Source organism: Schistocerca piceifrons, chromosome X (assembly GCF_021461385.2).
Source record: "Schistocerca piceifrons isolate TAMUIC-IGC-003096 chromosome X, iqSchPice1.1, whole genome shotgun sequence".
NCBI classification, from domain to species: Eukaryota; Metazoa; Arthropoda; class Insecta; order Orthoptera; family Acrididae; genus Schistocerca; species Schistocerca piceifrons.
The window spans coordinates 538,329,144-538,343,922 of NC_060149.1; the positions used below are offsets into that span (position 1 = coordinate 538,329,144).

The 14,779-nt window shown below is 39.0% G+C and overlaps 1 protein-coding gene across 4 annotated transcripts in view; it reads left to right on the forward strand.

Moving 5' to 3' along the window:
- LOC124721611 overlaps positions 1 to 14,779 on the forward strand; it is a 248,423-nt gene that overhangs the window by 197,410 nt on the left and 36,234 nt on the right. For all 4 annotated transcript variants that reach the window (XM_047246664.1, XM_047246666.1, XM_047246665.1 and 1 more), the window contains exons 4-5: positions 2,046 to 2,163; positions 7,872 to 8,006. In XM_047246664.1, coding sequence (XP_047102620.1) covers positions 2,046 to 2,163; positions 7,872 to 8,006 — 253 coding nt within the window. The remainder of the gene's footprint in view (positions 1 to 2,045; positions 2,164 to 7,871; positions 8,007 to 14,779) is intronic.

Sequence of the window (14,779 nt, forward strand, 5' to 3'; positions counted from 1 at the left end):
GATTAAGTATGGAAGTATGTTGTAACATTGCTAAAATTATACAATACAGTATATGCATTTAAAGTGCACGTCATTTATGTTGGCGGCCGAGTTTAGGTTCGTTCTGCGCATCTGACGTCACAAAACACAGTCAGCCAATGAACAGAGAACGACGTTGCCACATCTCGACTGCAGTGCAGAGCATGGACGAGTGTCTTCAGTTTTAGAAACGTTCAGTCATAAATAAAGTAATAGAACAAAAGCAATGTCTTGATAGCAGACATTCTTTTATAGAAAGTTTGGAAAAATCATTCTTTATACCAACTGCTTAATATTCTATTAATTAATTAAACCAAACAAGCAATAAGACTCCTAATTCAGACGATAGCAAGGAAAGGTGTTTGTATCACTCTCACGAACAGCTTTTTCGCAATAAAGAACAGCGGTAATTGTTTATTTCCTATTGTACTTCGACGAAGCGTGAGTAATTCGTAGTCATACCAACAGTGTTTGTCAATATTTTGCATGACCTATTATAGTCCTCATTGCGTTATGTACTCACTTATGGCGTTACGTAGTCAGACGAGGTGCGTTAGCGTAACGGTTAAGGTATTAGGCTGCTAACCGAAAGGTTATGAGTTGAAACCTTGTGTGGTGCTCAAACCTTGTGTACTGCTTAATATTTTCATTATTTAAAAACAATATCGAAGTGCCTTACTTCACGAATTATATTCGTTTGAATGCAATTTTTTGAAATTTCTAGTGCTTTGTCTCTTTATTAACCCTTTCGCTGCTGCAGACACGTGCTCGTCGCATTCCGCGCTGTGCGCGATTTTGTCACTGCACTGCTCGCCTGTGCAGACACATGGTGTTCCGACTGCTTTGACTCTCTTATCATTCGATTCCACAAAAACTATTTGGCCCAAAAATTAGATTTTTACACATCTTCTTGACTGATACCTTCCCCCCATAAATGACTTAATTTTGTTTCGATGTTCAACGTAGTTATTATGCAGCATTAAATATAGTAAACCATTGCACGAAATTTTGAAGAGTTTGCAGGGTAGAAGTCCATAGCGTATACTTTCCGTATGGTCGATTTTAGTTGCCACAATGTTGAGAGTGAAATGTGGACAAGATACCTAAATTTCATATAAAATTTACTGTATACTCTATGGACTTTTACCTCTGCGAACTCTTCAAAATTTCGAGCGATGGTTTACTATATTTAATGCTGCATAATAACTGCGTTGAACATCGAAACAAAATTACGTCATTTATGGGGGGAAGGTATCAGTCAAGAAGATGTGTAAAAATCTAATTTTTGGGCCAAATTGTTTTTGTGGAATCGATTGATAAGAGTGTCAAAGCAGTCGGAACACGATGTGTCTGCACAGGCGAGCAGTGCAGTGACAAAATCGCGCACAGCGCGGAATGCAGGGAGCACGTCTTTGTAGCAGCAAAAGGGTTAATGCGGCCGTGGTGGCTTTACTTCATGAACTGTGCGCTCCCCCCTACAGGTAAGCTTGCGAACTATGCTATACTTTGGCGCTGCTTCTATTGGCGCGTGCGTCGTGTGCAACTAGCAACGCAGCAATCTCCCGCTTCTGGGCGGGCATGCGCGAGCCGCCAAGATAAAAGAATTGAACTATAGTATACACTTGAGCTTTAATGAAAAAATGTGCTTTTTCAGTCTATATTCAGGGAAAAGTATGCATTTTTCAGAAATTAGCAAATTGAAAAGCTGTGCAAAATTGATCTATCAAGCACTTAAACTTTATCTGTATTGTTCATTGAATATTAAATTTTGTCAACTATAAGTGATACAATTTTGAACTGGACCTACTCCTTTGTTTTACTTACTCAGCTCTAAAGTACACAGATTTTGCACTAAAAGTAAACTATGTGTAATGTATAGTTCAAAGTAATCATTTCAATATTGATAGTGCATTTAGGGACAGGGAGTGGGGCTAGTGATATAGGTCTTGTATGACAATCTGTTATTGTACCAATGCTGCTGTCAATAAGTATTGGCTTTTGGTTAATGGTCATTCTTTGATTTACAGGGTTATTACAGCAAATGAGGCTAAAAGTCTGGTTGCACTTCTTCACACTAATGATGACCTGCTACTGGAGAGAACTCTTATGACAATTGGAAATTGTGGGACATTCTCTGCAAATCAGGTATCATTCCTCTCAACGTGTATTGAATGGTTGTTTTATTGTTATTGCAGTGTATACATTCTGCATGTTTACAGAATTATCTTAGCTTTTGTTTCCAGGATTTTAAGAGATAAAAAATTAACATTCCTTCACAGGAAAGCAGTGTGTAACTAAATGTATGAGGGATAATACACTATTCATGAAAGCAATATATCCACAGAAGTTACTTGTAGTTCAGAGAGTTGTTCATTAAGGCCTTACACACATCTATTTCCAAGGCTTGAAACAGTGCTATGGATCATTTCTTTCCCCTTGGGAAGAAAGAGAACTTCCAGGGTTCAGATATGAGCTCAAAACTGAGTGTGCAATTGATTGGTTTGTGGACTCTTCAATATATGCATGTGTTTTTAATGTAAGTTTATGCATTTTTTGTGAAATGGAGGTGGCAGAATGAAGTTAGCACTCTCATCTGACAGAACTGGGCAGTGCCACACAAAGTCAACATAAATTATCAATATGAAAAGATATAGCACCAAGACATTTATTTCCCCCCTTCCTTTTCCAAACCACACTGTAAGAGGCAAGCCAAGACATGAGAAAAGAAGTGAAATATGTAGAATACTTATTGGGATGTATCAGGACAAATTATTAACCTTCCTTGACTTGAAAAACCATTTTTCTTTGTGAATCAAGTTGAAAACAAATTTGGAGAAGTTATTTTGACACACAGAGTGTGATGTATATCTATATTGATGAACACAGCATCCCCCTCTGTCACATGCATTACTCTAAGACAATAAACTTGGTGATATCTTGTTGCAGTCACTCCTCAACAGAGCCTTGATATGTTTCAAAGTTTATTTTTTCACAGTGATCACATAGTTCAAGCAGTTTAATATTTATGTGCAAACCTAGGAAAACATGGTGTTTACTTCATCTGCCATAGTCATTGGGGAATGAAAGGAAGTAGGAAAGACTTGAAGGGTGATTATTACCAGAAAAAGTGAAAAATGGTATATCAGTGCAAAGTTGCACCTGAAGTATCACCTCCCATCAGGCATTCCAAATGAAAGTGCTTTGCCCATATGTTATCACACTGCAGATATCATCCAATCTGTGGAGACTGCAGCCATTACACTAGAATACCCATTTTGAACAGGCACCTGATTACTCCAGTTGCAGGAAGTAGCTTAACTGGCTTGCCAAGTTTAACAGAAATCTTTGACTGCCTCATGTCCGAAGAAGCCAGAAAAAAGTATGTATGTCTCCATTCTGTCCATAAGACAGTAAATGTTATGCAAACAGTAACTAATCCACCATCTACAATCAAGGTAAATAGTCTCACCTATCCTCCACTATGAACTGTGGTGACCACCCACACCTGTTACTTTTCAATTAAATTCTCATATTAGAAGGTGCTTGGAGACACTCCATTGTTACATACCTTATGCAAAAACCTGGCTGGATCCTACCCTTGACCAAAAGGATGTGTTACACCCCTCTGATGATTGCTGCTTTCAGTACTGAGTGAGTATCCCAGGTTTTAATCAGTTACAGTAATGGATCAAGTGTTGAAGACTGTGTGGGTTATGCATTCATGTACATTTGGGGCAGTGAACAGCACTTCCTTTGAATGAATACAGTATTTTCACAGCACAACTGGTAGTCATCAAACATTCTCTTTGACACATCATGACCTGTTTACATAATTCTTTCTTAATTTGTACTGACTCCTTGAGCGTTCTACAACCTAAAACTTGCTGTACTGCCCTCAACACCCATTGGTGCTAACCATTAACAATCTTCTCTCTGACTTCCACTATGACTTCCTTTCTGTCTCTGATTCTTAGGCCGGCATTCGTCTGATGAAGTTTCTGACATTTTGCCATCACAAGTTGCTGGCATTGTCAAAGTTTCACCCTCCATTGCAGGTGGTGGGCTGAAGCTGAGCTCGCAACCACAAACTATATGTACCTGGTGCGCCAACGTCTAAGGGCTTCTCCATGGTCATTTCCAGTGCCGTTATGTTGCTACCTGTAACGTTTGTTCACTACAGCACAGGAAGTGAGGATCCATTTACCCTGAGGCTTTCTTCTTTCATGTTGAAGCTATTCTTGTGTTTATGTATTTATATGTTTTCTATGAACAAGTGTGCTCTATAGCCAGAGCTTCCATGTTGGCGAATTTTAGTACATGGTGCATCTCACACAGCGCTTGCTCTGCAACAGCCAATTTCTCCACCTGCCCCAACCTGCAATGTCACTTATGTTCTGCAATCGTGGTGTTGATTGATCACCTAGTCATTCCAACATAAACTTCTCCACACATGCAGGGTATGCCGGATATTCCGGCCATTACATGTGGGTCCCTTTTCTCCTTTGTCGATCTAAGACACTCTTTGATCTACTTTGTTGGTTTGATAATTGTCTTTACACCATGTTCGTGCAATATACGGTTGATTCTGTCCGTCACTCTGGGAATGTAAGGCAGAAAGGTCATACCCGACATTTCCTTTTCTGATTTGTCACTTTGCCGAGTTTTTGGCTCTGTCATACTCCTAATATAACTTATGGAGTACCCATTGCTCCTGTGAACACTTTCCAAGTGCTGTATTTCATGTCTGAGGTGCTGCGGCTCACACATTCATCTTGCTCACGTTACAATCATATTAATCATGCCTCTTTTCTGGCTCCAGTGGTGATTTGAAAGTTTGTGCAGCAATTGGCCTGTGTATGTTGGTTTTCGATACACGTTGTGTCCCAGACTTTCACCATCCCTTGTGACCAGCATGTCGAGAAATGGTAGTTTTTTGTCCTTTTCTACTTCCATGGTAAATTTTATGTTGGCATGGAGCCTGTTGGAGTGTCTTAGGAAGTCACCGAGCTGTTCATTATCATGGCTCCACACGATGAAGGTAGCATCAACGTATCTGTCCCACACCTTAGGGTTACAAGGTTACAGTGCCTGAGCTTTGAAATGTTCTGTGAAGAAGTTGGCCACTACTGGGCTAAAAGGACTACCCATGTCGACTTCTTCTAGCTGTTCGTAGAAGCTGCCACTCCAAGTGAAATAGCTCATGATGAGACATGTATGAAAGAGCTTTGTTATGTCTTGTGGGGAAAATGGAAGCGATGTGCTCCAGAGAGTCACTGAGTGGCACTTTCGTAAGCTAGTTTTAGTTTCTTCAGCTTCTCAATTAAATGTCCTGAGTCCTTTACGTATGTGTCAGCCTTCCCCATATGCAGCTGGAGCACAGATGCCAAGTGTTTTGCCAGTTTATACGTCAGTGAGCCAGGAGCACTAACAATTGATCTTAGTGGAATGTTATTCTTATGGATCTTAGGTAATCCATACAGGTTAGGTGGTAGCACTTCTGTGTTGCGCAGGTTCCTCAGTACGTCCACCGACAGAGAAGACACCTTGAGTAACCGAGGTGTATTTTTTGTGATACTCTGTGTCAGATCTGTGCTTAGTTTTCGGGACATCATTGAAGCTATTGGGTCTCGGATCCTCTGCTCATAATCTTCGGTCTTCATTACGACGGTCACATTTTCCTTATTGGCATGCAGTACCAATGTATTCTTGTCATATTAAGGTTCTTAACAGCGTGTACCTCTTCTTTCTTCAGGTTCCGAGCTGGTGGTTTTGCTTGGAGCAGTATCATGGCTGTTTCAGTGCATATTTCCTCTGCTCTTTCACAAGGAAGGGTCCAAATGGCCACTGTGGTATTAGCAATGATGTCTTACAGAGGTATAGTTCTCGAGATGATAGCAAAATTCCCTCCTTTTTGAAGGACAGACACTTCCTCTTCAGTCAGTTGTCATTTATTTATCTCTTTAAAAGGGGTAAATATTTTAGTCAGTGTCAAGTCAATTTTTATATTTTTCTTCGGAAGGAATGTGTCAAGAACAAACATTTTGTTCTTTCAATTTACAAGGGTGTGCTGAAAAGTAATACCCCCAATGTTTTTATTCTATTCTCAATATCATCTGAGGTATTACATGGCTTGCATATTACTCTGTCAGAGTTCCTGCTTTGCTGACCAAAGTTTCAAGCCTCTGCCACTAGAGGCCTCCAAATTGTAGTGTGTAACATAGCCGAGTGTAATGTTACTGTTGGTGTACAGCGAAACCCTCAGAAAACTGAAAGTGTGATTTCAAAGAGTTCGTCCACACACAGTGCACCCTGTGCTTCAGCATAATAATGCCAGACCACACACTAGTATTGCAACATCTGTAACAATAAGATGCCTCGGATTCACTGATATCAGTTGTCCTCTATACAGTCCCAACTTGGGCCCATCCAATTTTCATCTACTTCCAAAACTTAAAGAAAACCTTCAAGTAAACAGATGCATTCAGTCAATGTTTTTAAAAGGTACAATGTTGTTACTCCTTGTGTCATACTCTGGGGAGCCATCAGCTATGACTTCAAGTCATGGCTGATAGTGATTGAGGGAACTCTGGGAGCACAACAGTTTGTCATCCACATCTTGAGTTACCTCTCATGTGACAGTATTGTGGTGCCGTTTTTCAACAGTGAGATGTTCAACGACACATAGCAAGTGTGTCTGTGAACCATCTGAATGATGACAAGGTACTCTCATGGCCAGAAAGATTCCCGGATCTGTCTTCCACAGCACATGTGATGGTCCAACTCACCACTTTGTACCAGTGCCAGTATCTGGGCTATCAAGAACCAGTTAAAACATTTATGGGCCAGCTTGGCAAATCAGGAGATGGTGCAGAGGCTTTGACACCCTCTCTAATCAAATCAGTGCACCTATCCATGTTAGAAAGAGGGCTATGTAATACTGATATGTGAGCTCATACTGCCAAAGTTCTTTGTAAATTTGACTTGAATTTGTGATCACTGAAATAGCATTACATACACTCTCAACCCATGAAGTTTTATTTCATTTCCTTCTCCTTCTAGGCGCTCACTTTTTTTGTGAGGCAGTGTATATTTTAAGCCATTTTTAGTAGATACTGTGCTGTGATGAAGCATGATCGGAAGCTGAAACTGATCATGGAGTGAAGTAAAGAACATATTAAACATTGGGCCTGCTATTCGTTAATTCAGTACGCAGTTGGATAGCAGGAGCACTCTCGAAACATGAAGAAACTAATAATATTGACCAGTGCCACTGAAGTTTTTGACTGTCTCTTTCCAGTATGAATTATCAAAAAATGTGAAAGATTTCCATTTATTCTTGAAATGATGTGCTATCCTTGTAGAATTACTTTCTGCAGCTCGTGTAGAACATGCATTTTTCACAGTGTTTCCTGGTATAAACAGTGTGTCAATTGTACCAATCCAGAATATGATGGTGAAGTCTACTTTAAAATTGTAAGACAAGCAGCTTATTCATGTACAGTATAACTGGGTATTTTTATGACAGAACTGAAATATTATGGAAGAATGGACATTTGTTATTTGCTATTATAATTGTGACTTTAAGCTGCCCATATATAATGTGTAGAGACCAGTGCCACAGAAACTTTCTTTTCAACTTGCAACAAACCAGGTTGTAGTAATGTATTACAGAAATATAATCACTTTTGTGGTTTTGTTGTTTGATAGCTTTCATTTCCGGAAGTGCATCAATTTTTAATTGGAGTATTCCTCTCCACCTCTGAAGAATTTATACGTACTTGATTGCTTATTAGTCTTAAATTTCAAGTGTTATATTACGTTTTTAGCCATTGAAATATTTATTTATTTTTCAGGATACTCTGAGGGAAGCTGGTTGCCTCTTCAGACTTCAGAATCTCCTTACTCATCCCAGACTTGCAGTCAAGCTAGCAGCCATTAAAGCTCTAGGGAATCTTGCTTTGAACCAAGAAAATCAGAAGGAATTGAAAGTACTGTCACCTTGTGGAACATGTGTTTGATGATATGTTGTAGCATGCTTTTTATGTTAAAGTTAACAGAAATGCAAGGATTATGTTATGTCATGTTGCCGTAGAGATCTATTCTTGTTCATTATTTGCATAGATGATTTACCCAAAGTTGTACCCTGTGCCACAGTGCTTATATGCAAATGACAACACCCATCACATCTTGTACCAATCTTGAAAATATGTGACACAGTTTCGTGTTAGCAATGGAGATACACAACACTTTGCTTCGGCACTTTCACTGCAGAAAAATGTCCATAAAACTGAAGACATTATGTGATTCTTTAACTTCTCCCATTATATTGGATGACAGAACTGTCCATAACTGTATTGCCAGTACCTGATGCCAGGAGGCAAATATTTTGATGAGCAAACCGTAGCCGTCATGAGGCATGCACCAGATAATGGAAATAGGGCTGCTAACTGAAATATTGTTCCCATTGAACACGGAATATCAGCTTTATACCTGTACACTGTTATGAAGCCATTATATTTAATCTGAATTCTCCCAGTCATGATACTAAACTTTGACAAATGCAGCTGGGATACACACAAAAAAAAAAAAGTGACAGACTATCATGTGTGATCTGTGTACTGTATGAGCTGGATCTGTCTGCTGTACAAGCTGAGGAGCAGTGTCGACAAATAAGTCCTATTACATGCCAATATTTCACATTTTTCCACTCCTGCCAGAATTAAGCTCAAAATTAATGTTTAAATGACATAAAAAAATCCATCAGGTGCATTGCAGGCCTTTTTCAAATGACCAGATATAATGACTAGTGTGTAAACTTGTAGTGGCCTTGTCTTTGCTAGATGAAACCTAAGTAACTACCAGTTAACAAGGTCATAACTCAAGAACTGGATGTGATACAGTTAACATTCCATGAAGAGTAGACAAAATTGTCAGTGTTGCCATGGAAGTATAGGGAGCAGTAGTGTACATAGTCAGAAGCTTGGCCAAAATCAGTTTGTGTTCCATGGCATTTGTGTTCTGATATGAGCTTTTCATAACAGCTCACAGCCAGGATGGAAAATATTGAAATCAATGGAATGAATAACAGTCATACCATTATGCAATTGTGAACCCAAGAATCAATAAATTCACTCAGTTGGTAAAAAAATAGTGACTATTGCCATTAAATAAATTTCCAGGGACAGTGTAGTACTAGAGCGACAGTCAGCACTGAGTAATCCAGAAACGGCAGGTAAAAAGATGTATTTAGTGGGCAGGTAGTAGCACCAAATACTACGTTAACATTGGTGAATATATGTAAAGGCACCAATGTTGTTTTTGAAAGTTTTATTCTTGTAACATGTCTTATACTCGGGTGATCTTTGTCACAAATAACAATTGAACCAAAAATGATCCTTTCCCAGTAGGGTTAATACCAGAAAATCAAACAGCAGTTGTACCGATAGTTTTATGCAAAGATTTCTTCACTGAGCATGCTTCATTAGTTGGACAGGGGGCGGGCCAGACAGTGGCATGTACTATCTGATGTGCTCTGGTTGGCTGAGTCCCACCTTCAAGTAATGGTCATGGTCAGTTGAGCTGGACCCATGTGGTGCGAGCTGTCACTCTGTCTGATGTACCAATGCAATGTCACTTCATTAATGGAATAGAGTTTTGAGTTCATGACTCTGCTCTCAGTTCATGATGGGTTGCATCAAAATATTTTACAAGGTATATTGCAAGTTTTTCCATTGTGCATTAGGTTTTACCGATCCTGTTTTATTGTACTTCTCAGCACTAGTGAAAGCAGAACTTACCGTAGGTGATTTCTTAATTCACAAAAGCAGGTATCTCTTATTCAGAAGAGATATTTACTGTCTGTGGAAAGGCCTGACCAACACTAAATTGTTGCACTGTGCACTGTTCATTACTTATAAAAAGATCGGAAGTTGTGTTGATTCTTTTGAGTTGATGTTTCATAGTCGGTTTCCTAAATGGTTCACATGAGTGCAGTTGTTCTACCTGATTCAGTCTCAAAGGTAAAGTTTTGAATTACTGTTCTATTCCTTGCTGGTCGTTACAGATGTGTGTGTGTTCATCTGTGTTATAGTTAAACAAAACAGGTGATCCTAATAGTGTAATTTCACCACCTCAATACTCTATGACTGCTCAGTAACATTTCCCTTAATTGTATAATAAACTTTCTGATAGCAAGTAATCACTTTTCTGTAAGATGGTTTCACAAATGCCAAATTAATGAATGAAAGGCATGAAAATTTAGTCTTCTGCCTCTATAGAACAATTTTTTGTTCAACAACATGTCATTAGCTTACCACAAAATGAAAATAGTATGTTTCCTGCTTGTTCCTGATGGTTGCAAGTGAGAAACAAACTCGGAAAAATCTTTGATGGGGGTCAACACATAGTTTCCATGTATAGAAGGATACTTATGTGACAACAAAATATATATATGTCCTTACGTTGATTTGGTCTTCGGTAAGCACTTGAGAGACGCTACACTTCATGTTCAGATGATTACATTCTCTTAGGATTGTACAGTAAATTGTTATTGCCAAGTATTTGCCATTTCAGAGTTACTTTCTCTATCACACAATGATTGATCATCTATTCAGATGTATCTGTAATAATGCAATTGAATCTTTTGAAAACATGGCAGAATAAACATACACAAATTAGAGTTAGTGCTCACAGCAATTCCCTATTCCAGCTTTAATAGACTGCTTGCTCCAGATGTATTCATGGGTCAGGGTGTAGTAACCTCACTATCAGATTCAGTTGATTCCCTGGGTAGACAATCAATTATCTCATTCTCAGGGATCCTGATATCATTTGGGGTCCAAAGAAAGACAGTTAAGAGGCCAGTGTGGCTGAAATCATGGATAGTGGACAACATCAGTGGTGAGGTTGTATTGATTAATTGCCTGCAGACTAGTTATAAAGTCAGAGTATATCAGAAATTGGTTGGGGTCTTTCTTCATGATAAAACAGAGGGCTCTGACAATAGCCAACAATCCACTGTGAAGATAATACAAGCTTTCGGCAGAGAGTGCGGTTTGTGGCCATTATTATATACAAAAGTGTATTCTGTCCTTGTATTTTGAGAGCCATTGATATAAATGACTTTGGTGTCTTGGTACTTAAACATAACATTGAGAAAAGTGTGTTGATGGATAAAGAGGGAAATGAAAGTTTTATGTCCATTGGATGGATATAGCCAAATCTGCAGTCAAGTACACACCAGGAAGGGATGAGCGAAAATTTTGAACTGGATCTAGTAGTCTGATGGTACCACTTAACCACATACTTGGCATCTGGGTTGTCACACCGTGATAAAACTAGAGCGCTGTAGAAATGTAATAGAGTGGAACAATCCACAGCCCCAGAGGTATGACTGAGGAATCCGAGTGCATTCTGTTTCCAGATGCAACTTCATTTGAGCTGATGGATGTCCGGCATCCATAGCAGTTTATCATCAAAGAGTAAGCCCAGAATGGGTGATGGTACAGGTGCTTTGAAACGCTGGATTCCTAGGAAAAGTTCTGGACCCAAGTGAATCATTATATGATGAGAAAAGTGTGTAACCCTTTGTATGGCTTCATGGAGTTGACCTACAGATGGCAGGAGTAACCATCAGTTCTGCAGAGTCCATTAACAGCTATATAGAAAAGGGTGACACTGAGAACAGATTTCTCAGGTACATCATTCTCCCAAAACTTTCAGGAGCTGAGTTGTGTTAACCTTGAATGATCCTGCCGTGGAGTGAGATCAGTATTTGATGATGTCAAACAGTGTCAAATGCTTAATATATGTTGGGAAAAAAACTGCAAAAAGATTGTGACATTTAGTAAAGGCAAGTCATTTTGCCATTTCTAAACTGAACAGGTAGTTGGTTGTGACCAGACCTCTCAGAAATCACACTGGTAGGTCAATAAAAGGCCATGTGGCTGGAGGACCCAGCACAGTTAATGGGCCAACATCATCTCGAGTAATTTATGTAGCAGACCAATAAGGCTGATTGGTCAGAAACTATCAGTGGAAGTTGGATCTATTCCTGGCTTATGGGAATTCATCTCTGAACCGGACACAATTAAGAACTATTAAGGTAATTTTTGTGACCCTCATACAGGTGTTGGATCATTTAATTATGGATCTGGTCAGAGTATGGGCCATGTTACGTGATTAATCAAGGACACAAAGCAGTCCCTATTCTGTAAATAGTTTGTTACATGGCTCAGAATAGTGTGCGTGCCTGTGAAGTGGGAGAATAAGAGGTGGTAACTGATACGAATAGAGTGGACCACAAAATGTTCCATGAAAGCTGAATTAGTAGAAATACAGCCATTAAGCTAAAGACTCTGAATATACATGGACTCTTGAAGAATGATTTCACTACATAAGTGGCATTGCTAATTGCTGCAGTGGCATTTGGAAGAACATTATCAGTAGGTCCAGGTTGTGGAAACAGCAAAACTGACATTTAAAGTGTAGGTCTATCAGTTTGCTTTCCTTGAAAGCCTGGTGAGTCAGTTTGTGTGGTGTGGGGCAGACTGAGAATGACAAAAGCAGCAGAGTGTGGTCACTGTTAAATAGTTTATATGCACCCCTTGCAATATGGTGACTGAGTTGGGCAAGCAAATTATAAGATCAATGGTCAAGAATGAGCCATGTTCTGAGCTGAAATGGGTAGGGTATCTGTCATTGATATAACACAATCCAAATTTCATTGCAGCGATGCAAATGTTCTCATTCATCTCGTGGTGAATTTTTCTGCAGATATTCTTGATTAGAAAAGCTATAATAAAAACTAGTCACACTACACATGTCAGCACGGTGCAAAAATGTTTTCAACTTCTGGCTCTAACGAAACTATCCATTGAGTGAAAGCCACTGAATGAGAACTCATATATTTTCACTTTTTAAGTACACATTTACTCCACCAAGTCTGTGCCATATACAGATTGCAATGCAACTTCCTCACATGCAACAAAATCATTAAGAAGCCGTTTTAACCCTTTCATAGCTGCTGGGACATGCGTCCTGCCTGTCCTTTCAGCTAACGGTGGCAAACATGTTGTGCATCTCATCGGCAGGCAGCTGACACACCCAATGACCACTGCAAGCTACAGCCACTGTCAGCCGATCTCACATTCCAGCAAGCATAGAACCACTCTGCAATAACACTCATCATAAATTGTGTATCACACTTTGTGGTCACATTGGTTGCAGTTTTTGATAAACATGAAAAAGAACTTCAGAACTAAGCCAAGCTTCCTGTTATAAGTTTGTTATGGACTGAGAAATAGTTAGGTTAGAAAATTATAAGAACTTTTTTTACTTGTGATTGAAAAATTCTGTAACTTGAGATTTACACTACCAATATATGTGCCTGAAAACCTATTAAAATCTCATTAATATTGGACAAACATATTCAAGATATATAGTTGTAAAATAAGCTGTTTCTATAAAAGATACCAAATATGATGACCGTCATGTGTGCCACGCGTCAGCAGATATTGTTGAGAAAATGCACGTATTTTGCTTCACTTATCGGCTTGTGAGGCATTTGATACATCAGTTCTGAAGCATAATTTGTGCCCTTTCACACTGTATATCTTTGTATCATGCAACTGAAAACCTCCAGAATTTGCATAATTGTCATTAAGGTTGTACGTAGTCATAATCTTAGATGTAGCAGTCTTATAATTTTGGCAATTAGTCAGGACTAATGCATTTTATAGAGCTCAGTGCAACCTCCCCTACTGTCACAATAAATAAGCTCCCTAAATTCTGAAGACCCAGATCCCAATCCCACTCACAGACCTAATGTGTGAAAAAATCATGCTTCTGATTGGCTGAGTCCCAACGTAGCCAATCAGCATTCAATTTAGAGCTGTACAATCCCATGTTTTCAGCCAAAACACTTCCATTCTGAAGTAACTTTAACGAGATTATCTGATAAAGTTCCAGAAAAACAAATAAAACTAAATTAAACTTTTCATCACTTATCTGAAAGGCTGCATAGGTATTATGATGCCAGCATATCGTAAACTGGCTGTTTCACACTCACAAAAGCAACTAGCATTCAGGTTCCTATGCTTGTATATTCTTTATTACTTATAATTGCAAAGATTCGTACATCACATATACCATATTTATTCCCTCATTCACTTAAGCAATAAAACAAATGACATTGGCATTATTTAGCATAAATCATAGTGCAAATAAAAATAAAAAATTATTATGTAAAAATAAGTGCTTTACAGAAAATAATTTTGTTCTGATGCTGAAAAGCTAGATATATAATCAAACATCTTCATTGGCTTTTAGCTAATACTTACAAACTTGTCAGCAAATTACTTAGTCAGGGAAGTTCCAAATTCTGTGTTTGTGCGATTTTGCATATCGTCAAGATTACTGTAGATATGAGGCCGAAATTACCACAATTGTTAGCCATTGACAGTACAAAATGTCCCCCCCCCCCCCCCTCCTCATTGGTGTGTTTGTGCTTGGCTACCATGGGGCCCCAGCCGCTGCAGCACATGCTGCATGTCTATCCTCATGCTATTCTTTTTCCCCTCCCTTAGGGAACATGTCTTTGGTACATTCAGGAATGTGTTCCGAAATTTTGGTAGCCCAGTTTTGGAACAGTCCTTCATCTACTGTTTTTTTCCTCCTTCCTTTGTTCTCCATCTCTTCCCCTTCCTCTGCTTTGGCATTTGAGGTGTCTCTTTGTTTCTTCTTTCTCCCTGTGCAGTCCTGA